This window comes from Leucoraja erinacea, chromosome 6 (assembly GCF_028641065.1).
Source record: "Leucoraja erinacea ecotype New England chromosome 6, Leri_hhj_1, whole genome shotgun sequence".
In the NCBI taxonomy this organism is placed as follows: Eukaryota; Metazoa; Chordata; class Chondrichthyes; order Rajiformes; family Rajidae; genus Leucoraja; species Leucoraja erinaceus.
Genome location: NC_073382.1, coordinates 12,908,321 through 12,935,571, shown reverse-complemented (window position 1 = coordinate 12,935,571; position 27,251 = coordinate 12,908,321). Strand labels below are relative to the sequence as shown.

Sequence of the window (27,251 nt, the reverse complement as noted above, 5' to 3'; positions counted from 1 at the left end):
AGAAAAAAAATCACATGTGGTTAAAGTGCACATTGTCAGATTTTAATAAAGGCAATTTTTATACATTTTGGCTTCACCATGTAGAAATTAGAGCAGTGTTTATACATAGTCCCCCCATTTCAGGGCACTATAATGTTTGGGACACAGCAATGTCATGTAAATGAAAGTGGTCATGTTTAGTATTTTGTTGCATATCCTTTGCATGCAATGACTGCTATTCATGGACATCACCGGTTGCTGGGTGTCTTCTCTGGTGATGCTCTGACAGGCCTGTATTACAGCCATCTTTAGCTTATGCTTATTTTGGGGGCCAGTCCCCTTCAGTTTTCTCATCAGCATATAAAAGACATGCTCAACTGCTTTCAGATCGGGTGATTGACTTGGCCAGTCAAGAATTGACCATTTTTTAGCTTTGAAAAACTCCTTTGTTGCTTTAGCGGTATGTTTGGGATCATTGTCTTGCTGTAGAATGAACCGCCGGTCAATGAGTTTTGATGCATTTGTTTGAACTTGAGCAGATAGGATGTGTCTATACACTTCAGAATTCATTATGCTACCACTATCAGCAGTTGAATCATCAGTGAAAATAAGTGAGCCAGTACCTTCAGCAGCCATACATGCCCAGGCCATAACACCCCCACCATCGTGTTTCACAGATGAGGTGGTATGCTTTCGATCTTGGGCAGTTCCTTCTCTCCTCCATACTTTGTTCTTGCCATTACTCTAATACAAGTTAATCTTCGTCTCATTTGTCTACAAGACCTTTTTCCAGAACTGTGGTTGCTCTTTTAAGTACTTCTTCACAAACTGTAACCTGGCCATCCTATTTTTGCGGGTAACCAGTGGTTTGCATCTTGCAGTGTAGCCTCTGTATTTCTGTTCATAAAGTCTTCTGCGGACAGTGGTCATTGACAAATCCACACCTGACTCCTGAAGAGTGTTTCTGATGTGTTGGACAAGTGTTTGGGGATTTTTCTTTATTATAGAGAGAATTCTTCTGTCATCAGCTGTGGAGGTCTTCCTTGGCCTGCCAGTCCCTTTGCGATTAGTAAGCTCACCAGTGCTCTCTTTCTTCTTAATGATGCTCCAAACAGTTGATTTTGGTAAGCCTAAATTTTGGCTGATGCTTCTAACAGTTTTATTCTTGTTTCTCAATCTCATTATGGTTTTTTTGCCTTTCATTGGCACAACTTTGGTCCTCATGTTGATAAACAGCAATAAAAGTTTCCAAGGTGATGGAAAGACTGGAGGAAAGACTAGGTGCTGAGAGCTCTCTTATACCTGTATTAAGGAGGCATTTAAACACACCTGATCAATTAGGAACACCTGGAAAGCCATGTGTCCCAAACGTTATGATGCCCTGAAATGGGGGGACTATGTATAAACACAGCTGTAATTTCTATATGGTGAAACCAAACAGTCTAAAACAGGCCTTTAATAAAATTTGACAATGTGCACTTTAACCACATGTGATTTTTTTCTATTACCAATCTCAAATTGTGGAGTACAGAGGCAAATAAATAAATGATGTGTCTTTGTCCCAAACATTATGGAGGGCACTGTACATTGTCTTGTTTGCCAATGTAGTTGCAAAATGCAAGATAGGAGTGACCTTTACTGTTTTGCACAACAATACTATTTTTTGGGAGGATATTTATTGAGCGATCTAATGTCTTCATCTAGATTTCTAGCGTTAGTATATATATAAGTGTGAACACAACTCAGTGGAAAGCACTGTTGTCTCTGTCAGTTCAAGGTCTACATCAGCACCTTGAACACACAGCTCAAGCTGCACACCCTCTGCAACACAAAGGGTCCAGTCCACCTTCACAGGTGCTGTTTTCCAGGTGAGATGTGAAACCAAGGTCATATCGACCTGCTTAGCAATAAAGAACATATCCCTTTACATTGTTCAACACAGAACAAGTAATTGTTCCCAACATCTGTGATGTTCATTCTTATGTTGCTACTTAAGGGCCTGTCCCATGAGCATGCGACCTGCATGCGGCAAACGCGACCTAAAGGGCCGGTCCCACCAGCATGCGCCTGCATGCGGCAAGCGCAACCTAACGTGGTCGTTTGAGCCGTACGGCCTCGTGGGGCCGGTTCCACTTCGATCGCCGGAGCCGTATAGAGTTGTGCGGACTTGTCCTGACATCGCGCGGGGCTCCGAAAAACTGACCCCGTTTAAAAGTTCCGCGCGGCAACAGCCTGCCGGCCCGCAGTCGCCTCGACGGCATGTCACTCACTCGACCTCCGCGCGGCTCCCGCTTCTGGTTTGGTCACGCTTGCCACATGCAGGCGCATGCTGGTGGGACAGGCCCTTTAGGTCGCGCTTGCAGCATGCAGGTCGCATGCTCGTGGGACAGGCCCTTAAAAAACAGATTATTTGGATGTTATCCCATTGATGTATGTGGGCACTTGATTTGAATCAATTAGTTGGCCATCCTCGAAACTGCACATGCCTAAGGGGGGGCACAGTGGCGCAGCGGTAGAGTTGCTGCTTTACAGCGCCAGAGATCCGGGGTCGATCCTGACTGTGGGTGTTGTCTGTACGGAATTTGTACGTTCTCCCTATGACCGCGTTGGTTTTCTCCGGGTTGTCTGGTTTCCTCCCACATTCCAAAGACGTACAGGTTTGTAGGTTAATTAGCTTTGGTAAAAATGATAAATTGTCCCTAGTATGTAGGATATGCTAGTGTACGGGGAGCGCTGGTTGGCGCTGACTCGGTGGGCTGAAGGGCCTGTTTCCATTCTGTATCTCTAAACTAAACTAAACTAAACTCAGCTCAACTAAACTAAAACCTCTGGTAATAAATTTTTCATTGGGTGACCTTGCGTCATTCTCAGTGTTAATTTTCAATACCGGTAGCCCAGGTGGTTCTGAAGTTTATGGAACCATCTGATTAACACATTAGAGGGAGAAAACAAAAGCAAGTGTTAATGCAGGTCAGAGCTGTTATAGCCATAGAGTCATACAGCATGGAAACTGGCCCTTCGGCCCAACTTGCCTACAAAGTGCCCATATGTGCCACCTTATTAACCTGTGATGCCACTTTCTATGTACCACTATGTGTTCTGTGATGCCACAAACTATGTACCAGTACTCGTAGATCCCTCTGTTCTACAACATTCCCCAGAGCCCTCCCGTTCCGTTGGTCCTGCCCATGTTAGTGCTCCCAAAATGCAAGACCTCACATTTCTCTGCATTAAAGTCCATCAACTATATCCTCGGCCCACCTGCCCAATCCATCGAGATCCTGCTGTAATTTATGACAACCAAGGTTGTAATTTTTGACAACCATTTTCACTATCTACAATACCACCCAATTTTGTTGTAGAGAGAAGTGCACTTTGTTGTACTGTTGTAGAGAACTGCAACCAGGGTGCTGCTGCCATGCAACTGCTTGTCCTTCCTGGTCCTTGGTTCTTTGTTTCTTGGTCCTCCAAAATATTCCAAATGGATTTTAAACTTGAGGTGGTGAAGGGAGGGATTAAGCCAGAAAGGGTTATTGGGAAGAAAGAGCTACTTTAAATTTAGTTGCATCTGGTTGGGTAACAATAGTTGGGTGGAGATTATTCCATGCTTTAATTGTGCGGGGGAAGAACGAATTGCTGTACACATCTGTCTTTGTAGCTGGGATCACAAATTGCATCGAATGCCCTCGTCTGATCCTAATTGGCTTGGGTTTGGTGTAGGTCTTGTAATCTATGTCGAGCTGACCATTTAACATTTTGTAAAAACAGGTCAAACGGTGAGCTTCACGTCTGTCTTGGAGAGGGTTCCACCCCAGAGAATTCAGGAACTTGGTGACACTCGCTTCTCTCTCAAGATATCTCAAGATAGCTTTTAGTTTAATATCTCATCCAAAAGAGGGCACTCCTCAGCACTGTAATGGATCATCACTCCAGGCATTCTCTTGTGATTACAAAATTTAAACTCAAACCCACAACTTAGTGTCAAAGTTATCACAAATCTGCAAGGAGAACTTTTGTTGTCGGTTCAGTGGTGCAGCAGTAGTTTCTGCCTTCAGGGCCGGCCTTAAGCCGTTTGGACCGATTGCTCCCAATTGGGGGCTAAGGGGGGCCCCGTGCCAGTCTACCCCGGGTGGAGTGGGGAGAGAGGGGTGGAAAGAGAGTAGAGGGGTGCAGGGGGAAGAAAGGGATAGACGGGGAGGGGGTGTGAGGGGGAATGGAGAAGAGGAAGGGAGAGGGAGAGGGGGAGGTGGGTCATTCCCTCTCGGTCCCGGGGCAGTGCTCCCACCCTTCCAGTCGCCGTGCTTCACGCACACAGACCCGGCTCCACCCCCCTCTCTCCCTGGGAAGACGTGGTGAACAATACAGGGAGGGCCGGGCCGGGGGTTGGATCAACGTTTACAAACCTTGGCCTCAGCTCACACCTGTCCGCCCAGACCCCAGCAACCGCTCCCGCCACCGGCACTCTCCCTCCCTTCTTTCCTTCCCTTCTTCCCTCCCTTCCCTTCTTCCCTTCCTTCCTTCCCTCCTTTCTCTCCTTCCTCTCTCTCTTTTCCCTTCTCTCCTTTCCTCCCTCCCTTCTTTCTCGACTTCGCTCACTCCCTTCACTCCTTTCTCCCTTCTCGCCCACCCTCCCTTCTCTCCTTCCATCCCACACACACATAATGCACAGACAACTAAAGGGCCTGTCCCACCAGCATGCAACTGCATGCGGCTAGCGCGACCTAACATAAACATAGAAACATAGAAATTAGGTGCAGGAGTAGGCCATTTGGCCCTTCGAGCCTGCACCGCCATTCAATATGATCATGGCTGATCATCCAACTCAGTATCCCGTACCTGCCTTCTCTCCATACCCTCTGATCCCCTTAGCCACAAGGGCCACATCCAACTCCCTCTTAAATATAGCCAATGAACTGGCCTCGACTACCCTCTGTGGCAGAGAGTTCCAGAGATTCACCACTCTCTGTGTGAAAAAAGTTCTTCTCATCTCAGTTTTAAAGGATTTCCCCCTTATCTTTAAGCTGTGACCCCTTGTCCTGGACTTCCCCAACATCGGGAGCAATCTTCCTGCATCTAGCCTGTCCAACCCCTTAAGAATTTTGTAAGTTTCTATAAGATCCCCTCTCAGTCTCCTACATTCTAGAGAGTATAAACCAAGTCTATCCAGTCTTTCTTCATAAGACAGTCCTGACATCCCAGGAAACAGTCTGGTGAACCTTCTCTGCACTCCCTCTATGGCAATAATGTCCTTCCTCAGATTAGGAGACCAAAACTGTACGCAATACTCCAGGTGTGGTCTCACCAAGACCCTGTACAACTGCAGTAGAACCTTCCTGCTCCTATACTCAAATCCTTTTGCAATGAAAGCTAACATACCATTCGCTTTCTTCACTGCCTGCTGCACCTGCATGCCTACTTTCAATGACTGGTGTACCATGACACCCAGGTCTCGCTGCATCTCCCCTTTTCCTAGTCGGCCACCATTTAGATAATAGTCTGCTTTCCTGTTTTTGCCACCAAAATGCATAACCTCACACTTATCCACATTATACTGCATCTGCCAAACATTTGCCCACTCACCCAGCATATCCAAGTCACCTTGTAGTCTCCTAGCATCCTCCTCACAGCTAACACTGCCCCCCAGCTTCGTGTCATCCGCAAACTTGGAGATGTTGCCTTCAATTCCCTCATCCAGATCATTAATATGGTGGTGGTTTGAGGCGTTCGTCCTCGCGGGGCCGGTCCCACTTCCAACCGTGGAGCCGTCTGGTGTTGTGCGGAGCTGGTCCCAACATTGCGCATGGCTCCGAAAAACTGACACTGTCCAAAAATTCCGCGCAACAACGTCCTTTCGGCCCGCAGCCGCATTGAGGCCGTACACAGCGCCTCGACGCCGTACGCAGCGTCTTAACGCCATATGCAGCGTCTTGACGGGGTATGCCTAGCGCGTGGCGTTGCGCGATGTTGTCACAGCACGGCGTTGCGTGATGACGTAACTGCCCGACGCCGTGCTTCGTCCAAATTCAGTCGGCCCGCCTCCTGCCCAGCTGATTGGTGAGTATGATGTCGGGACCAGCCCTGCACAACTCCAGATGGCTCCGCAGTTGGAAGTGGGACCGGCCCCGCGAGGCCGTACGCCTCAAGCCACCACGTTTGGTCGCGCTAGACGCATGCAATCGCATACTGATGGGACAGGCCCTTAACTCACACATTACGCACGCACACACACACACATCATGCACAGACAACTAACACACGTGCACACACACACACACACACACAGACAACTAACACACACACACACACACAAACACACACACAACTAAGTTAGGATGTGGTAGAAGCCCAAAGGGTAGGATGGGGCTGAAGCCCAAAATTTAATGCCTGGACTGGTTTTTCGCCAATAGTTATTGGTTTTCCAGGATCTAGTTAATTAGATTATTATTTTTTCATTTCACAGTCACTAAAACAAGTGGTATTGTAACAATGCACTTTACAGGTCTACACATTTTGTTTGTTACCTGTGGGTTTACATGTGTGCAATTTTATATTAAATTGTAGCTTAGATCTGTTTGGTCCATTAACTCGCAGGCACATTTTAAGCGCACATGTTGATTACTTTCCATTCTGCCATAGGGATATAAAGTCTACAATAAACTTTATTTGTATTTCTATGATTCTACAGACCTTGGCTGAGAACCTGGGGCTCACCAAAATTGTTCCCAATTGGGCCCCGCACCTCCTAAGGCCGGCCCTGTCTGCCTTACAGCGCCAGACACCCAAGTTAGATCCTGAGTGTGGTTGCTGTCTGTCCGTAGTTTGCATGTTCTCCCCGTGACTGCGTGGTTTTTCTCTGGGTGCTCTGGTTTCCCCCCACATTCCAAAGACGTGCAGTTAATTGGCTTCTGTAAATTGGCCCGAGTGTGTAGGATAGAACTAATATCCAGGTAATCATTAGTCGGATCGGTGGACCCAAGGGCCTGTTTCCATGCTGTATCTCTAAATTAAACTATAGAACTGTAGAAAAACCAGTGGCGATGTTTAGGAGGCAACATCTATCTGAATAATTGTGTAGAGCAACTTCAAGATTCAAAAATGTTGGCTAAAGCAAAATCCTGTCCAAAACAGAAAGGGGTAATATTGGCAGCACTGTGGTCAGGCAGCATCTGCGGTGGGAAAAATAGATCGATGTTCTGGGTCAGGACTTATATCAGAACGGAAATGGGAGAAAATAAGTGTGTTATGTTCCTGATTGAGAAAAAGCAGAGAGAATAAAGAGAATCGTTTAATCAAAGGTTTATTTGATTAAACGATTTTAGTCCCCTGTCAGGTTATGAATCATTCTCAGTATAAATACATTGTATGAGAGAGGAAATATATGCATATACCAGGTGCACAACCTTTTTTATCCGAAAGCCTTGGGATCAGACACTTTTCGTAATTCAGAATTTTTCGGCTTTCGGAATGGAAGATTTTTAGCGTAGATTTTAACGGCAGGCTCAGTGGTAGAGTGCTCGGCTCGTATCCGCAAGGTCGCGAGTTTGCGCCTCGATCCCGGCAGTTACTCGATCGCGAGTTTGAGTTTTCAATGTAGTTTTTTCTTGCAGAATAGGAGAGAATAGGGAGGGTTAGGCTGGGATCATTCTCTGCGAGATGATCTTAGTGCGGGAGACAAGTGTAGGAGAGGTGTACTGACTGTGGGCAGAACTTTGGAAGTGATTGCCCACCATTCTCAAAAGCCGCTGTGTCTCCCTGTCCCTCCAACTCCAGAGGAATCCGCTCCCCGATGGGCCGCTACGGCGACAAGTGGCAGTTCGCCCACAGCCCGAGCTGCGCCCCCTCATCCGCAACCCGGGTTCCTCTGGAGTTGGAGTGGGGCTGGGCTAGAGTTGCTGCTGGCTGTGAGTCTCTGGGATCTCCGTGCTTGCAGTCAGTGTCCCGTTGGTCCTGACGTCTCCAGTCACCCCTCTGGAATGGAGCTGAGACTGGGAACTGTACCGCCCTTGCCCCCTCCCACTGCAACTGCAAACAACCCCACAGTTCCCAGTCTCAGCTCCTGTACAGGGGGGTGGCCGGAGACGTCACAGCCCGAGCCATCAGCTTCTGTCCCTACGGGGACAGCGGAGAGCGTGTTCCTCTGGAATTGGAACGGGGCTGGGCTGCTGCTGGCTGTGGGTCTCTGGGATCTCCGTGCTTGCAGTGGGCCTGGGGGTTGGTCGGTGTCCCGTTGGTCTTGACGTCTCCGGTGACTGGCACTGGCTCCAACGTGAAGACAGTGCAAAGCCCCCGCGCCGGTGCAATGCACGGGGAGCTGGAGAGGGGAGGGAAGGGGTCACACACATGGCCGGGAAGCAGAGGGGTGTAGGTGGGATGAAACTAAAGGGAGCGACAATTTGCTGCTGCCTGCCCGCTTAGTTAAAAAGTTCCCACGCAAGACTCACGATACACTGTGTATCGTGAGTCTACCATGGGAACTTTTTAACTCAGCGGGCAGGCAGCAGCATATTGTCAATTATTAACCCTCCCGCGCAATATACCCTCACCTTCTCTTTTATGAATGGTGATTTAGTTCCCCTTTCTTCGAGGACCGACCAGAGGTTCCGCTGTCACCTCTGCGGGCCGCCCTCGGTGAACGTTTTCAAGGACCTTTCTTCAAGGACTGAAAAAATGTCCGCTATTCGGAGGTTTTCGTTATTTGGATCTTCGGATAAAAGGTTGTGCACCTGTAGTGTGTACACAAAAATGCTGGAGAAACTCAGCGGGTGCAGCAGCATCTATGGAGCGAAGGAAATAGGCAACGTTTCGGGCCGAAACCCTTCTTCAGACAGAGTGGGATGTGTAGAAAGGCATGGAGCTAGATGTTCCCCACAATTATGCATGGAAAAACAAAGTTAGCAAACATAGATCGTAGCATTTATAAATTGGGGCACAGTGTACGATGTTGTCATTGAGCAGATAGTCTAGTTAGTGCAGAGCGTGATGACCAGATATCAGGAAAGGCGGCTTCAGTTATAAATTGATGCAGGAACTTTATTTTGAGAACCTTTGATTAAAGTGGCCATTTGGTGTTTTGATTTATTATGTTTGGGAAAATTGCTTTGGGTTTGTGAGTTAGTACAGAAGACCGATAAGATAATGTTCAAAACTACATTTTCTTTTGTGTAGTCATCTGGATCCGACAAGAATTAGCGTTGGAAACAAAAGCACGATGTCTTTTAAAAGGTGGTGGATAAATATTTGGAAAATGTCTTGTCTCTGGAATCACTGCCTCTATCTACCGGGTTATTAACTAATTGAGATATCTCTGCATTGTTGCAGGCCATGTCCAAAGACAGCCAGACTGGTCAATACTACCGGATCGATGCTGAGGTTACCACACATGATGTGCCTTACCATGACTACTTCTATACGCACAACCGGTACTGCATTATTAAGACGTCAAAACGCAAGTGTAGACTCAGGTAAAACATGCACTGGTGCGCTCTGGAGAGGATATTGAATCACTGTTGTCTCCTGCATTCCTGTTTAATTGCTTCCAACTTGAAAGACTTTGTGTTTCGATTGATTTCAGGCCATGGTTTAGATTTTTCCCTTCAGGTCAGGGTGTTGTAGCAATGGCTCTTATTTTTCAGTAACTTTACCCTTCTTTACTTTCATTGCAGAGTTTCCACAGATGTCTGTTACAGGAAGCAACCATGGGGTCTGGTGAAGACATTCATACAGAAAAACTCCTGGAGCGGATTGGAAGACTACTTCAAGCACTTAGGTTTCTATCCGGCCAAGAACGGAACTCACTTTCAAAACATGGAGGGGACGGGGGACACAATTTTTTGGCGGCCACGCGCACATGCGCATACTCACACACACGCGCGAGGCTTTGGAGGCTCAATCCAGCGCTGAAAACGGCGATTTTAACATCGGGATCACAAAAACTTGGGGGGGATTTCCCCCACCTCTCAAAACACGGAGGGGACGTGTCCCCTCTGGCCCCCACGGGTTTTCCGCCCCTGTATCCGGCGTTGTCACCTTATAAATGAGGAGAAGTGGCAGATTTGTGACAATAAACAGAGATGATAATAATAATAATAATACATTTTATTTTTGGGCGCCTTTCAGAAATCTCAAGGTCACCTTACAGAGATTAACAGGAATAAAAAACATATAATCAGAATAAAATAAATAATAAAGACATCACAGAAACACAAATTAAAAACAGAATTCAGTCCAAAAACAAAAAATCAAAAACACAATGTGAAAAGAGAGCAGCGGCAGCTAAAGCACGCCAGCGTCCACTCTCCCTTCCGACAGCCATCTTGGACAAAGACTAACAGGATTACTTACAGACAAAAAAAATCATCCCCCCACAATGGTTACCACTGTGGGGGAAGGCACAATGTCCAGTCCCCATCCCCAGTTCACCCAAAGTCAGGCCTATTGAGGCCACCGCAATTGCCTCTACGGAGGCCCGATGTTCCTGGCCGTTCTCACCGGGTGGTGTTGACCCGGCATCAGGAGAGTCCTCTCAGCGGCTGGGCCACCTGGAACGGCCACTTCCTAGCTGGAGACCGCGGCTTCCGAAGCCGACAAGGCCGCGCCGGCCTGGAGCTCCCAGGCTCCCGATGTTGAAATCGGCACAGCCCGCTCCGCTCCGCAGACCTGCAGCCCGGAGGTGTCGAACACGGCGGACACAGCTCACCAGAGCTCCAGCGCGTCGATCCAGCGCGGTGACCCAGGCAAGGCATCGCCCGCTCCGCGACAGCACCCCAGCGCTGCGCCGCCACCGAGGCCGAGGTGCTGGGCAGTCCCCGCCAGGAAACGGCGCTCCACGCCCACTGGTAGGCCACGAGGACGGGTCGACGGGCAGCCCGGAGAAAAAGCTGCCTCACCGACCAGGTAGGGACCTAGAAGTAAAATTGCCCCCTACCCCCCACATTAAAAAGTCCATTTCTCCAACGGACGAAACACAGGACTTACTAAGACTTTAAAAAAAAGCGAAGTAAACGGACGTCTGCTAGTTCGCAGCCGCTCCCCAAGATGGCTCCTCCTCGAGATCACTGCAGTGAGCCTGGTGCAAGTCATATGGCGGATGTTTAGCCGTAATAAACAAGAAGAAAAGTGGAGGGGACACATGGAACTGCCTGGCATTGGAGATGGTGGCTTTGAGAGTTAGCTTTAGCTCTTAGGGCTAAAGGAATCAAGGGATATGGGGAAACAGCAGGAACGGAGTGTTGATTTTAGATGATCAGCCATGATTATATTGAATGGCGGTGCTGGCTCGGAGGGCCGAATGGCCTACTCCTGCACCTATTTTTCTATGTTCCTATGTTAAGGGAAAATAAAAATCAGAGAGCAGACTTCCTGGGAGAACTGCTGAGTAGGACCAGTCTTTCTACAGGAAGGATCTGTAGTGGGTCCTAATTCTGATTTATTGATCTGCTGATTTGATGTGCATCTGTGAAACTGAGCTTGGATTTGGTGGCGCATAGGACACAAAGCGCTGGAGTAACTCAGGAGGTCAGACAGCATCACTGGAGACCATTGATTTGGGTTTTGGTTTTAGTTTTTAGAGATCCAACATGGAAACATGCCCCTTGCCCACCAAGTCTGTGCCAACCAGCAATCACACGCTTACTAGTTCTATTGTACACACAAGGGACAATTTACAGAAGTCAATTAACCTACAAACCTGCACGTCTTGGGTATGTGAGAGGAAGGTCACAGGGAGAATATACAAACTGTACAGACACCAGCCATAGTCAGGATCGAACCCTGACCCTACTTTGCTGACTTGAGGCCCTGTACATGAGATAGGGAGGACCATAACTGATCTCACTGAGGATTATACTCCAGATAACGTAATCATTTCAGCACAGGACCAGAATAAAGAGAACAAATCCTCCCTCTGAAACATTAGTTCTGGTCAGCCTCTCTTGCAGGAAGTCTGATCTCAATTTTTTTTTCCAAGAATAAATACTCCTTAAAGCCTCATTCTCAAGTGCCAGGACATTCCTCCTGGGATCCTTCCATTTTTCATCTTGTTTATAGTGGCATATTGTGGCCCAGACACAATGGGTGAACATCCACCATTGGCATCTGTGCTAAGGTGTGCTATATTATAGGTGGCTCAGCCTTTCATGATCCGCCAGGTTTCCAGGCAATCAGCCTATCCCCAAATTAGGATGAGAATGTAACGAGAGCTAACTTCACCTCTGTCTTCCCTTCACAGAATCTGACCTGCTGACTGAAGAGGTCTTGCACAACCCTGTCTCTGCTGACCCAGGTCAGCCTGGACTTCGGAGAAGGCGCCGAGGATTTGGCCGGGGTCTCACTGACCAGTTTGGCAGCTTATCTCCAAACCTGGATGCTAGCACACGAGAAGGCTACACAGGTAGTACATTAGTAGCATCCGCTACACCTTGCTGTAAGTAGGTGGTCACAGACAGGTTAGGGTCTTATCATCTTACCATATATGTCAACATGAAAAATGTACCAGTTTATTAAGGCAAGAGTCAACATTATTAGGGTCAGCACCAGAATTATTCAGGATGATTAGGATCAGGGGCAGGGTTCTTTAGTATCAGAGGCTGGAAGATTAGTCGGAATAATGGCAAGATTCCCGGGGCAGTGTCGGTCCCTTGGGATGGGGGCAGGGTTCATGGGATTAGGATTATTAGATTTGGGATTAGGTTTGGTTTTAGTGCTATTAGTCATAGAGCCATACAGCATGGAAACAGGCCCTTCGGCCCAACTTGCTAACACCGACCAACATGCCCCTTGTACACTAGTCCCACGTGCTTACATTTGGCCCATATGCCTCTAAACCTATCCTAGCCAGATACCCATCTAAATGTTTCTTGAATGTTGCAATAGTACCTGCCTCAACTACCTCCTCCGGCAATGTAATGGTGTTGGGATAAAGTCTGAATCCTGGATTTTGGCCTTTGGCCTCCTTCTGCCACAGGCTACCGGACCCCCTGACAGTCATCAGTCGGTTAGAATTGGTCATTCCACCCTGACCCTCAACACTGGTGCCACCACCCTCCCTCCCCCCCCCTCCCCTGGTCTACTCCCGATATAGCCATGACTGTGTTGGCAAGAACAGCTCTAACTCAGTCTTTAAGCTTGTTGATGATACAATTGTTATTGGTGAAATCAACAACAATGATGAGACGGAGTACAGGATAGAGATGGTGTCAGAATAACAGTTTAGCCCTTAGTGTCAGAAAGATGCAGGGTTGGTATGGAGGTTAATGGTAGGGTTAGGATTAGGGTAATTATATATAATAAATGATAAACATCCCATTAATAGCAAGACATGACCTGAATGGAATCAAGGGATATGGGGAGAAAGCAGGAAAGCAGTACTGATTTTGCATGATCAGCTCGAAGGGTCGAATGGCCTAATCCTGCACCTACGTTTCTATGTTCTATATTTCTAGCTGGTGGATTGATGAAGTGGGCATCTTCTTTGAAACACAGAAAGGGCTGAGGACGTTGAAGGGTTTTTGTAGAACTTAGAAACATAGAAAGGTGCAGGAGTAGGCCATTCGGTCCTTCGAGCCTGCACCGCATTCAATATGATCATGGCTGATCATCAAACTCAGTATCCTGTACCTGCCTTCTCTCCATACCCCCTGATCCCTTTAGCCACAAGGGCCACATCTAACTCCCTCTTAAATATAGCCAATGAACTGGCCTCAACTACCTTCTGAGGCAGAGAATTCCACAGATTCACCACTCTGAGTAAAAAATGATTTTCTCATCTTGGTCCTAAAAGACTTCCCCCTTATCCTTAAACTGTGACCCCTTGTCCTGGACTTCCCCAACATCGGGAACAATCTTCCTGCATCTAGCCTGTCCAACCCCTTAAGAATTTTGTCAGTTTCTATAAGATCCCCCCTCAATTTTCTAAATTCTAGCGTGTACAAGCCAAGTCTATCCAGTCTTTCTTCATATGAAAGTCCTGCCATCCCAGGAATCAGTCTGGTGAACCTTCTATGTACTCCCTCTATGGCAAGAATGTCTTTCCTCAGATTAGGAGACCAAAACTGTATGCAATACTCCAGGTGTGGTCTCACCAAGATCCTGTACAACTGCAGTAGAACCTCCCTGCTCTTATAGTCAAATCATTTTGCTATAAATGCATGCATGAAAACATGTTTGTTGCCCTTCCCTATTGCAAAAGTGGGGTCCACCAAAGAGGTGACTGATCTTGCACAACATCACCCAGTCTACCCAACTCAACATTCTCAACTTAACTTTCTGCTCTACAGATGCTGCCCGACCTAATATATATTTCCACTCTTTTCAAGTTTCCAGCATGACTGTATTTTGTCGATGAAAGCCGTTGTCGATGAAAGCCGGATGATCAGCCATGATCATATTGAATGCAGTGCAGGCTCGAAGGGCTGAATGGCCTACTCCTGCACCTAATTTCTATGTTTCTATGTACTTATAATAATATGGAAATCCTGCATTTCACTAGTGTTGATCTCTGGGACTGAGTAGAAGAAAGAAATTGGGATGGATCCCATCCCTGCAATGAGGGAGGGGCATGTTGGTACCTCCTGCACCAACCCGAGCATCTTTTGGAAGTGTTTGTCCTGTAGTGCTTCCTGCTCCCAGAATCTTCCACTGATCCTCTCTCGTGGCTGATTGTAATATATATAGAAACATAGAAAAAAGGTGCAGGAGGAGGCCATTCGGCCCATCGAGCCAGCACCGCCATTGTAATCATGGCTGATCATGGCTGATCGTCCCCAATCAATAACCCGTGCCTGCCTTTTCCACATATCCCTTGACTCCACTAGCCCCTAGAGCTCTACCTACCTCTCTCTTAAATCCATCCAGTGACTTGGCCTCCACTGCCCTCTGTGGCAGGGAATTCCATAAATTCACAACTTTCTGGGTGAAAATGTTTTTTTCTCACCTCAGTCTTAAATGACCTCCCCTTTATTCTAAGATTGTGGCCCCTGGTTCTGGACTCGCCCAACATTGGGAACATTTTTCCTGCATCTAGTTTGTCCAGTCCTTTTATAATTGTATATGTTTCTATAAGATTCCCCCTCATCCTTCTAAACTCCAGTGAATACAAGCCTAGTCTTTTCAATCTTTCCTCATATGACAGACCCGCCATCCCAGGGATCAATCTCGTGAACCTACGCTGCACTGCCTCAATCACAAGGATGTCCTTCCTCAAATTAGGAGACCAAAACTGTACACAGTACTCTAGATGTGGTCTCACCAGAGCCCTATACAACTGCAGAAGACCCTCTTTACTCCTATACTGAAATCCTCTTGTTATGAAGGCCAACATTCCATTCGCTTTCTTCACTGCCTGCTGTACATGTAAGCCAACTTCCAGTGACCGGTGTACAAGGACGCCCACGTCTCGCTGCAGTGTACTAATTGTACGCTACAATGTACTAATATACTTGTGGGCCCTATATTGCAAAATGATAGTTTTCCAGAGGGGGAATAGTAGGTGCACCAAAGGGCAAACATTAGGAAATGGTTCTCAAATGCTATCAAGTCTGCAGACTAAAGCAATAATATACCCCTGCTCTTGTGTACCGATCCTGATGGTTAATGGCCTCCTCTACACATTGGAGATGGGTCCATGGTGAGGTTCATTCCCTGATACGCATGTACCTTAGGTACAGTGAAATTATTCTTATGCATACAGTTCGGTAAAAATCCTGCTATACGTGAGCACAATCACACTTAAGTACAAGAGCATAAGAACAGTAGATTACACTACAGTGCACATGAGTGGACACTTTTCCAACACCATCTTGCACCGTTCAAGTTCAAAGTGGGTAAAGGTTTGCTGACCTGCGCAAGGTATTAGAGTAATTAACGTTTATTTTTATTGCAGATAAAGGAAATAATTTGGAAAACAAACCAGCAAATCAGAATCAGAAACTGTCGAAGCTTGTGTTGATCATGAGTGCTATGTAAGTATGTAAGCTTTGAAAGGCTTGTCTAAACATCTGCAGGAGCATTCCAAATACAGCTAAAAACAGTTCTTGAGCAGATAAAGGGATGTTGGATATGATGATTAAGTGTTTGATCAAAAGAAGACATCGCAGTGAAAGAGGGGATGGTGTAGTTTAGGAAAGGGATTTTAGATATTGGGCAGCAATTGAAGACACACTGACTGTGATGAAGTGATCCTTATTGGATCATCTTTGACCCTTAGAGACTGTTTAAGAACGAAAGAGAACAATCCAAGGTTATCCAACCTCTCCTTATAGTTAATACCTTCTAATCATCTTCTGTACCCTCTCCAAAGCCTTCAGATGTATGTAATAGAGCAGCCAAAACTGCACACAATACTCCAAATGCAGACTAAGCAAACTCCTATAAGGCTGCAACATAACTCGCTGATTCATATGTTGGATGCCTGGACCGATGAAGGTCAGCACACCATATGCCTTCTTTACCATTCTGTCTAGTTGCTTTGCCAATTACAGGGAGTTATGAACTTGGACCCCAAGATCCCACTGTACCTCAGTGTCTTGCCATTAACAGGATTAATTCTAGCTTAAGCAAGAGGCCAGAAGACACGGGTAGTGATCTCAGAAAGGTGAAGAGGAAGAGAGGACAGGACTTCATAATGATATTAGTGATCATAATATGATTTGTTTTAATCTGCAATTTGAGAAGGAGAAGGTTAAATCAGAAGTGTCAGTGATGCAGTTGAACAAAGGGGACTATGAAGGCATGAGAGAGGAGCTGGCCAAGGTAGACTCTAAACATCTGCAGGAGCATTCCAAATACAGCTTAAAACAGTTATTGAGCAGATAAAGGGATGTTAGCAGGAATGACGGTGGAACAGCAATGGCAGGAATTTCTGGGCATAATCTGGAAGACGCTGGATCATTTAATTCCAAAAAGGAAGAAAGATTCTAAGGGGAGTAGGAGGCAACTGGGGCTGACAAGAGAAGTTAGGGATAGAATAAATCTAAAAGAAAAGATGTATAATACAGCAAAGAGTAGCCGGAAGCCAGAGGATTGGGAAACTTTCATAGGACATCAGAAGAAAACAAAACGGGCAATTCGGGCTGAAAAGATGAAGTACGAGGGGAAGCTGGCCAGGAATATAAGGAAGGACAGTAAAAGCTTCTTTAGACATGTTAAGGGAAAAAGAGTAGCAAAGTCAAATGTGAGTCCCTTTAATGCAGACACGGGTGAAATTATTATGGGTAACAAGGAAATGGCAGAAGAGTTGAACAGTTATTTCGGATCTGTCCTCACTAAGGAAGACACAAGCAATCTCCCAGATGTACTGGAATACAGAGGATCTAAGTGGGTAGAGGAACTGCAAAACATTTTCATTAGGCGAGAAATAGTATTGGGTAGCCTAATGGGACTGAAGGATGATAAATCCCGTGGGCCTGCATCCCAGGGTCCTCAGGGAGGTGGCTCTAGAAATAGTGGACGCATCGGTGATCATTTTCCAATGTTCAATAGATTCAGGATCAATTTCTATGGATTGGAGGATAGATAATGTTATCCCACTTTTCAAGAAAGGAGCGAGAGAGAAAATGGGGAATTACAGACCAGTTAGCCTGGCTTCGGTGGTGGGTAAGATGCTGGAGTCAATTATTAAAGACGTAATAATGGGGCATTTGGATAGCAGTAAAAGGATTAGTCCATGTCAACATGGATTTATGAAAGGGAAATCAAGCTTGACTAATCTTCTGGAATTTTTTGAGGATGTGACAAGTAAAATGGATGCAGGGGAGCCAGTGGATGGAGTGTATCTACTTTCAGAAAGCCTTTGATAAGGTCCCATACGGGGGGCTGGTGACTAAAACTAGAGCACATGGTATTAGGGTTAGGGTGTTGACGTGGACCGAAAATTGGTTGGCAGACAGGAAGCAAAGAGTAGGAGTGAACGGGTCCTTTTCAGAATGGCAGGCAGTGGCGAGTGGAGTGCCACAAGGCTCGGTGTTGGGGCCGCAACTGTTTACCATATATATTAATGATTTGGAAGAGGGAATTATGAGCAACACTAGCAAGTTTGCAGATGACACAAAGCTGGGTGGCAGTGTGAACTGTGAAGAGGATGTTAGGAGGTTACAGGGTGACCTGGACGGGTTGAGTGAGTGGGCAGATGCGTGGCAGATGCAGTGTAATGTAGATAAATGTGAAGTTATCCACTTTGGTGGCAAAAACAAGGGGGCAGATTATCATCTCAATGGGGTTAGGTTAGGTAAGGGGGAGGTGCAGCGAGACCTGGGTGTCCTTGTACACCAGTCACTGAAAGTTGGCTTACAGGTACAGCAGGCCATGAAGAAAGCTAATGGAATGTTGGCCTTCATAACAAGAGGATTTCAGTATAGGAGTAAAGAGGTTCTTCTGCAGTTGTATAGGGCTCTGGTGAGACCACATCTGGAGTATCGTGTGCAGTTTTGGTCTCCTAATTTGAGGAAGGACATCCTTGTGATTGAGGCAGTGCAGCGTAGGTTCACGAGATTGATTCCTGGGATGGCGGGACTGTCATATGAAGAAAGATTGAAAAGACTAGGCTTGTATTCACTGGAGTTTAGAAGGATGAGGGAGGATCTTATAGAAATATATAAAATTATAAAAGGACTGGACAAGCTAGATGCAGGAAAAATGTTAGTAATGTTGGGCGAGTCCAGAACCAGGGGTCACAGTCTTTGAATAAAGGGGAGGACATTTAAGACAGAGGTGAGAAAAAACGTTTTCACCCAGAGAGATGTGAATTTGTGGAATTCCCTGCCACAGAGGGCAGTGGAGGCCACATCACTGGATGGATTTAAGAGAGAGTTAGATAGAGCTCTAGGGGCTAGTGGAATCAAGGGATATGGGGAGAAGGCAGGCATGGGTTATTGATTGGGGACGATCAGCCATGATCACAATGAATGGTGGTGCTGGCTTGAAGGGCCGAATAGCCTCGTCCTGCACCTCTTTTCTATGTTTTTATGACTACCGAGGGAAAATTAGAATGATCCAGGTGTTGGGACCGGATGCTGCAAGGTACAAAATAAGGAATACAAAGTAAGGGAAATTCTGGCTAGGAGCATTAAGGATGAGCCAAATGGAAGAGGATGTTTTAGTTGCATTTCATGTTACATATTTTGTCTGTTAAATTAATGACCGTTTTCCAAGAACAGCTTGTTTTGGACATCTGCTAATTCAATGTTCTTATGTTTCAGTCTCGTTATCCTAGCTGCCTTGAACATGGGTCTATTTTTTAAACTTTTGGATGTAGAAGATGTGGCCCAAAAGGTCTATTTGTCGAACAAGTTAAGGATGTCAGAGGATCTGAGCGTCAGGTACGTGATGCTCCACTCAGAAGTGACGTGCAAGACAAAACAGAATGAAATTGGAGATGTTGTAAGGTTTACGGTTGTATTTTTAACCACTGATTTACCCCAAAGTGTCTCATGCTCTGAGTAGGCTGAAGAAAAACCTGATTCGATTCTTCTGCCATCCTGGACTGATTGTCACATTCTGTGCTTTACTAGATTTTAATCAAAAATATACTTCGGATCAATACATAAGGGTCTTATGAGGTCTTTAAAATGATGAGAGGGATAGACAGAGTTGACGTGGATAAGCTTTTCCCTTTGAGAATAGGGAAGATTCAAACAAGAGGACATAACTTCAGAATTAAGGGACAGAAGTTTAGGGGTAATATGAGGGGGGAACTTCTTTACTCAGAGAGTGGTAGCGGTGTGGAATGAGCTTCCAGTGGAAGTGGTGGAGGCAGGTTCGTTGGTATCATTTAAAAATAAATTGGATAGGCATATGGATGAGAAGGGAATGGAGGGTTATGGTATTAGTGCAGGCAGGTGGGACTAAGGGAAAAAAAGTTGTTCGGCACGGACTTGTAGGGCCGAGATGGCCTGTTTCCGTGCTGTAATTTTTATATGGTTATATATGGTTATAAGAGGTGGTGTTCATAATAACGATTATACCATATTTTGAATGCATTGTGCCTTGATTTCGGTCACAGATTCAGAGAGAGGTATAGGAAAGTAAGGCCCTTCGGCCCATCAAATACTTAAGTAGAGAGAGTTAAGGATGGGACAAATGGAAGGGGATGTTTTGGTTGCATTTTATTTTGCATATTTGGTTGGTTAAATTAATGCCTATTTTCCATTTGGTTGGTTAATGTGGATTAATGCCTATTTCCCAATGATCGCCGGGCCGCGCGGCCAAGGCTTCACGACAGGCCGCGGCTGTGGGCTGGGAACGCGGCTGGAGGCCTTTATCGAAGCGCCACAGTCTCGATGCCTTCTGGATTGCCACTTAGAAGCCCCGGTCGGCGCCCGGCTTGGGCCTCGCGGGTCACAGTCGAGGTCAGCGAAATGGCCAACGGGGTCCGGGTCGGCACCGCGGAGGATTGAAGTGGGACGTCGACAGTGGTGTGGCCTCGCGGCGATGAAGCGCGGCAGTGGTAAAGCCTTGCGATGATGGGTGGTGAAACCTCGTGATGTTGTCGATGCCTCGCAGGTTGACCCACGGTCGCTTAGACTATTGCCCCTGTCCCACTTAGGAAACCTGAACAGAAACCTCTGGAGACCTTGTGCCCCACCCAAGGTTTCCGTGCGGTTCCCGGAGGTTTTTGTCAGTCTCCCTACTTGCTTCCACTACCTGCTACTTCCGGCAACCACCTGCAACCTCCGGGAACCACACGGAAACCTTGGGTGGGGCGCAAAGTCTCCAGAGGTTTCCATTCAGGTTTCCTAAGTGGGACAGGAGCTTATGGAGGACCACCATGAGGAGGAGGGGATGAACAATAGAGGACCCGATGTGGGGGGACCGCCGTGAAAGGGGGGGGGGAGAACAATGGGGACCTGGCGTGGGGTCCTGCGGGGTGGGGGAGAACAAAAGTTGGAGCCGGCGTGCTTTGCAGCTTTGTCTGTGTTGGAGGTGGCTGCTATTTGTATACATTGTGTACGCAGCAAAGCATTTCACTGTGCCTAGTCACATGTGAGAATAAAGTATTCCATTCCATGCAGTCTGTGCCAGCCATCAACTGCCCACCTCCCCATTTTTCTTATTCTCTCCACAATCTCATCAACTGCCCACAGATTTTACCTTGCACCTGCACAATTGGCCCAATTTACTGTGGCCAATTAACCTGCCAACCCGCACATTTTGGGCTGTGGGAAGAAATCAATAACGTGCAAACTCCAGCCAGACAAGGCTCAGGGTCAGGATTGAACCTGGGTCTCTAATGAGATCTGCCAGTTGTATCACTATGCTGCCTTTTGAAATAGACAGTTATCAGATACTTTGTTTGCTTTAGTAGGCTGGGTGCTAAATATTGGACAATATAGGGCTTATGTTTCAATGGTGATCTGGGATCACTTGTGTTCATCAGAGGGAGTAGAAAAGATCTTGGATTAACATTTCTTCTGAAACTGGCACCTCCAACAGTGTAGCATTCCCTCAGTTGTAGAGAACATTCAACCTAGATTACAATGATCCTCTGAATCATGGGAATGGGCCTTACTGGTATCTGACTCAGGGGCCAGTGAGGCATGATTGACAATTCTAAAGTAGTTCAATCCCTGATTTGTAATTCCACCCAGCTACTGTTGTGGTTGCCGATACTCAAAATTAACTCAGGCGACGCGGAGAATTCTTCAAGAAGTTCAAACCTTTATTTGCAGATTAAGGCTGGAACACTCATAGAACAAATCGCTTGAGAGTTCACTGCAAACAAAGAGCTGTCCCTTTTTATGGCATGTGGTGCTCTGTATATCCCACCCCCAGTGCATTTCCATTCTCAATCACTTGCAGACATTCCCTTATCGATAACCAATCACTTGCAAACATTCCCTCAGCAATAACCAATCACTTGCTTTTACTTTTCTCCTTCTTCCCAGTTATTTTCCATTCTGTAATTCCTAATTTTAAATCACATGACTCCCCTTTCTCAGTCTCCTTATTTCTCTTAGCTAGGGCTTGATACAGAGTTACAAAGTTCATATAATTGTCACAATAGATTTACGCTATGTTAAGCTAGCAGAATCCAATGTTTACTTTCCTATCTTAGGCCTCCTTTATCGCTCTTAGTCATCAGCTAAGGGTGTTACAAAGTTAAAAAAGTTAATATAACTGTCACAACGTTAAGTGCTGAGCTAGCAGAAACACGAACACCCCCCCCCCCCCCCAAATTTATATAAACAAAACACACAAAGGCGAGCGAGCAAATGTCTTAACATAAACAAGCTAATCCAAACATGCAGAGCAAAACCAAATCGAAACATGCCGAGCAAAACTAATACAAAGGATAATAAATAAAGGATGATATTTAAGTATCTCAAGTATTACAAACACCAAGAATATAAAATATAAAGATAAGTTACTCCTCTACTACTGGGAATGTTCCTCAATTAGTCTTCTACAGGAACAAGAAATGCATGTTGAGATGTCCCATACTACATCCATTTCTATCAGAGGGAGTCACTGATAAGATCTCCATGTCACACTATTAATGGATGGACCATGAGAAAAATAGAAAGTAGGTGCAGGAGTAGGCCATTCGGCCCTTTGAGCCAGCACTGCCATTCAATATGATCATGACTAATCATCCAAAATCAGTACCACATTCCTGCTTTTTCCCCCATATCCCTTGATTCATTTAGCCCTAAGAGCTAAATCTAACACTCTTGAAAACATCCCGTGAATTAGCCTCTGTGGCAGAGAATTCCACAGAGTCACAACTCTCTGGGTGAAAAACCTTTTCCTCATCGCAGTCCTAAATGGCCGACCCTTTATTCTTAAACTGTGACCCCCTGGTTCTGGACTCCCCCAACATTGAGAAAATTTTTCCTGCCTCTAGCCTGTCCAACCCATTAAGAATTTTATATATTTCTAAAAGATTCCCCTTCATCCTTCAAAGTTCCAGTGAACACAAACCAAGGCGACCCATCCTTTCATCATATGTCAGTCCCGCCATCCCGGGAACTAACCTGGTGAACCTACGCTGCACTCCCTCAATAGCAAGAATGTCCTTCCTCAAATTAGGAAACCAAAATTGCACACAATACTCCTAGTGCGGTCTCACAAGGGCCCTGTACAACTGCGGTAGGACCTCCTTGCTCCTATACTCAAATCCTCTTGCTATGAAGGCCAACATGGGGCAGGAAAGGAAAACTCTTAATCATACAAAACCTACCTGAGGGACCAACTGGGCAAAGTCCAACTGCAGACATGTGACAGGTGACAAATCACTGGTTAAAGGAGTGTGCATTAATGTTTCAATGGTGTTTCATTGCCACATGTACGAAGTACAAAGGCACAGTGAAATTATTTTCTTACAAACAGTCCAGTGGAACATTGCAATACCATCCCCGATGAGTAGTGGACTAGAAACAGTCCACTGAGCCCGCATGCAAGAGGCGGCATGTTTGGCACCATTTTCTAAGCATGTTAAGAGCGATGCCCGATTAAAGATGCAGCTGAATAGTTTAACAAGTAACAGGCTCTCCTCGACTCAATTTGCTGAACCGCATTGCGAATGTTGCAGTCCAAACGTTGTGATCAAACGGTTACTTATTCGGTAAGATAGGTTTGACATACATATGCGTTTGGGACTCTCTAACATATTGAGTCATTGCTGCTGAGCGAGGGTGTTGACTCGAGCTCAGCTACCTGTTGACCAAAGATCCTATAGCTTTGCTATAGGATCTTTGCTGTTGACTGATGATCTTATGGTAAGCAGGAGGGCACTCCCCTTAACCCATGATGTCACGTGACAGTCCTCGTAACCACTGATGAGGGTTCGACAGTAAGTGGTCTGACCATCAGGTGATGCCACAATTCCAGCATAAACTCAAATAGCAGTTTGACTCTATTAGCCTAGACCTTGTCGAGCCAGGCACCACCTCATCTGTCTGCCCACAGCTCACAGGTTTCATTGCATCAGACAATAGGTTTGACATCTTCTGAGGCACGAAGAAAGGTCCCTACAAAATGCAACGTCAGGCCACATCCAGTTTGGCACGGCTCCTGATATTTTCCTGTTCTTCACAGTTTAGATCAAGAGATGGTAAAGCAGGAACCGAAGCACAAGAGTTTTGCCCAACATCTACAACTGCAGGCAGTGATCAACGATTCCATTGTACTACTTGAACAGGTAAAACATGGAACAATTCTGAGCACATTTCCGTATATATTCCTAAAGTTGAACATGTTGAAAAATTAGCAGCGTCTAGATTGAAGCCACCATGGAGAATAGCAAGAACTCTCGTGACGTAGGTGGGTCGCCAGGAGGTATTAGCGGGTTGCCAGGAGGTAGAAGATTCTCATAGGTTGTAGCCGGTGCAGACCGGTGAATTTCATTGGCTCCTTGGGAAAAAATACGTAAGCAGTAGTTTTCAGAACCAAGGATATCCGACCGGTAATGTTAAATGCCCGTTTATCTCTGACTTCTTAAAAGTTGTCTCCACTCCTTCTCCCCACTTCTCCACCCCCCACCCCCCTCTTTTAAATGACTTACCATACACTGTGCTTTAGCTGTCTTAATGATAGCGCCAACCTTCCTGTTCACCGCGGTGTGTGTCTGCATCACCTTGGCTTTGCACAGTGTGAATTTCACTCAGACAGCGCTCCCCCCGCTTGCCCTGTCCCCCGTCTGCATAACGGGCTGGTGAAGGAAGTGGTGTGTGTGTGTGTGTGTGTGTGTGCGTGTGTGTGTGTGTATGTGTGTGTATATATGTGTGTGCGTGTGTGTGTGTGACAGTCGCCGGTTTTTCAGGCGACTGCCGGCAACTTGACAGTCACCTGAAAAATCGCCTAAGTGGGACAGGCCTATTACTTGGCCCAGCTTTTTGAGAACTGTTTCAATTCTAAATTATTGCTGACCAATGCTGACCACCATTGCAACTTGAATTCAAATGTTTCTCCCTACCTTATTTTTGTGACCTTCTCCAATCCTCGAACCCTTGCAGATCTGAGCATCATAATCCAAGTATGTAACTAAATATATGCAGGATTCTAGGATTCAAATCAATGACTGGAGAAAGAACATTTTTGAAGAGCACACACTATTTATTTAAACAAAAAAAAAGTTTAAAAAACAGAAAAACTATTAATAAAGTAACAAGCAACTATTAACAAAGTACCAAAACAAAATAACGGGTATCAGGGCCTTCTTTGCATTCGAATCTCCTGTCTACACTGGCAAGACATATAGCCCATGGTCCAAACTCTCTCGCTCTCTCTCGAAGGTGAAGTGACTTCATGGTTACCATTTCCACATTACCTCCTGCTTACTACATATTGAAGAAGCCACGTGTTGGGCAGAACGCTGAAGATAGCAGAAAGTTACATTGCATAGGGTAACTTGTAATGAATGCAACTCCTCTCCGAACCCATACGATAAAGTGACATCAATATGTAAACAATGCACATGAGGTCTTGGTGTTGATGTTCTGGAAAGTATTCATCTTTTCCATTTCAATGTTCTCTCTCATTTTGCAGTTGAAGAGTTCACTTGCAGCAATTCAGAAGAATTTTGAGCTGCACAATCGGACAATGAAGAGTACAAGTGAAATCTGAACAAACACTTCATCAGTGAAGAAGAAAGAAAATTTAAATAGACGTTCATATGGTGCAACTGAATCCCACTGAGTACAACCCAGTATAGGTGATGGACTTGTATCCGGGTACGAATCAAACCCGCAACCTTAACTCAGGTTATTGTGCTTCCAGATCAGTAAAGCTGATACCCAACGATATAAAGCACACATATTCTGCATTAAATGTAAATTCTACTGAGCCATTGTTAACTTTCAATGGTAATGAATATTTTGTGAATTTCAGCCGATTTAAAAATCAGTGATGTTCAATTATAGTACTTAAATCACTACGTCAGCAGGACTTTATAGCAACTTTAATTTCTACCTGTTAACAATTCCAAGACTTGTTTGGCTGTGGACATTGCTAAACATGACTTCTCCATTTTCGTAAATCTATTTCATTTTATATAAGAACTGACATCCTGTTATTGCACACATGGCTGAAGCTTGTACATAACGCAAAGTAATTAATTTGATTGCTGCTTAATTTGGATTAAATCCAACGCAATTTTTGAAAGAAATTCTCGATTTTAAGAAAAATCATTGGTGGATTTTTGATGCATATTATCCTACAGTAAAGCTAGATTTATGACTCCCTAAAACAAGTTTTTTTTAATGAAATAACAAGCAGCATCAGTTGGGGATATTTTGCTATAATGTTTACATTTTGGAACATAATTATTGCACCTGTATTCAAAATAACTTTTAATAATTTCTAATGATGTTTGAAGATTTAAATAACTTTGCCTGCAATTTTCTGCTGTAATCTTTGGTCCCTTTACTTGCTGGGCAATGGATCGGGAGAAATCCATAGGAATGTCAAACTGATGCATTAATGACTTTTGGCCACTCCAATGAACACTATTTTTTACTCTCCATAGTTTAAACCCATGAAAGATCACAATGTCAAAACATTTTCTGTAATTAAGGAATAAAGGATTTTCAAGTAACTTGATTTCATTATGTCTAAAAGCCTGCAAAGGCCAAAGCTTTTATGGGAGAGTGAAAGGAAACTTGAATGTTATTTCAGCTTATTCAACACAGAGCAAATTGTCTACTCCTGCACCTATCTAGAACATAGTTGGAACTTGGACCCAAAATGCTGGAGTAACAGCGGGTCAGACAACTATTCGGGTCAAGGTCCTTCTTCAGACTGAGAGTCAGGGGAGAGGGAAACTAAAGGTATGAAAAGGAACAAATCAGAGTTGGCACTGATGACTAAGGAAATGTGTAGCCCACAATGTTGGGACCAGCAGGACGACTAGGGGGGAGTGGGGCAGAGAGGGGGAGGAGGAGCTACCTGAAATTAGATCATTCATTATTCATACTGCTGGGTTGTAAGCTGTTAAGAGAAATCACCCAGCTGGTTCCCACCCCCCCCCCCCCCCCATCCCCCATCCCCATCCATCCTCTCATCAGTCTGAAGAAGGGTCTCGACCCGAAACATCACCCATTTCTTCGCTCCATAGATGTTGCCTCACCCGCTGAGTTTCTCCAGCATTTTTGTCTACCTCCTGCTGGATCCACTGTTCACATCCATATATTCCTCTATTATCACCTCTTCCACAGCCAACAATGGACCATTGTGGGTTTGATCTTTTCTTGGTCATCCCTTTTTCTGGAAATGCTGCCTGATATGTCAAGTTGCTCCAGCATGTTGTGTCTATCTTTGGTATAAACTAGCATCTGCACATGATT

At 45.6% G+C, this 27,251-nt stretch overlaps 1 protein-coding gene across 1 annotated transcript in view; it reads left to right on the top strand.

Moving 5' to 3' along the window:
- gramd1c (GRAM domain containing 1c) overlaps positions 1–26,503 on the top strand; it is a 60,326-nt gene extending 33,823 nt beyond the window's left edge. Inside the window, exons 7-13 of the mRNA XM_055636633.1 lie at positions 9,298–9,440; positions 9,642–9,745; positions 12,206–12,367; positions 15,857–15,935; positions 19,170–19,289; positions 24,007–24,109; positions 25,456–26,503. Coding sequence (XP_055492608.1) covers positions 9,298–9,440; positions 9,642–9,745; positions 12,206–12,367; positions 15,857–15,935; positions 19,170–19,289; positions 24,007–24,109; positions 25,456–25,533 — 789 coding nt within the window. The 3' untranslated portion in view covers positions 25,534–26,503. The remainder of the gene's footprint in view (positions 1–9,297; positions 9,441–9,641; positions 9,746–12,205; positions 12,368–15,856; positions 15,936–19,169; positions 19,290–24,006; positions 24,110–25,455) is intronic.
- Positions 26,504–27,251: the final 748 nt, after the last annotated feature.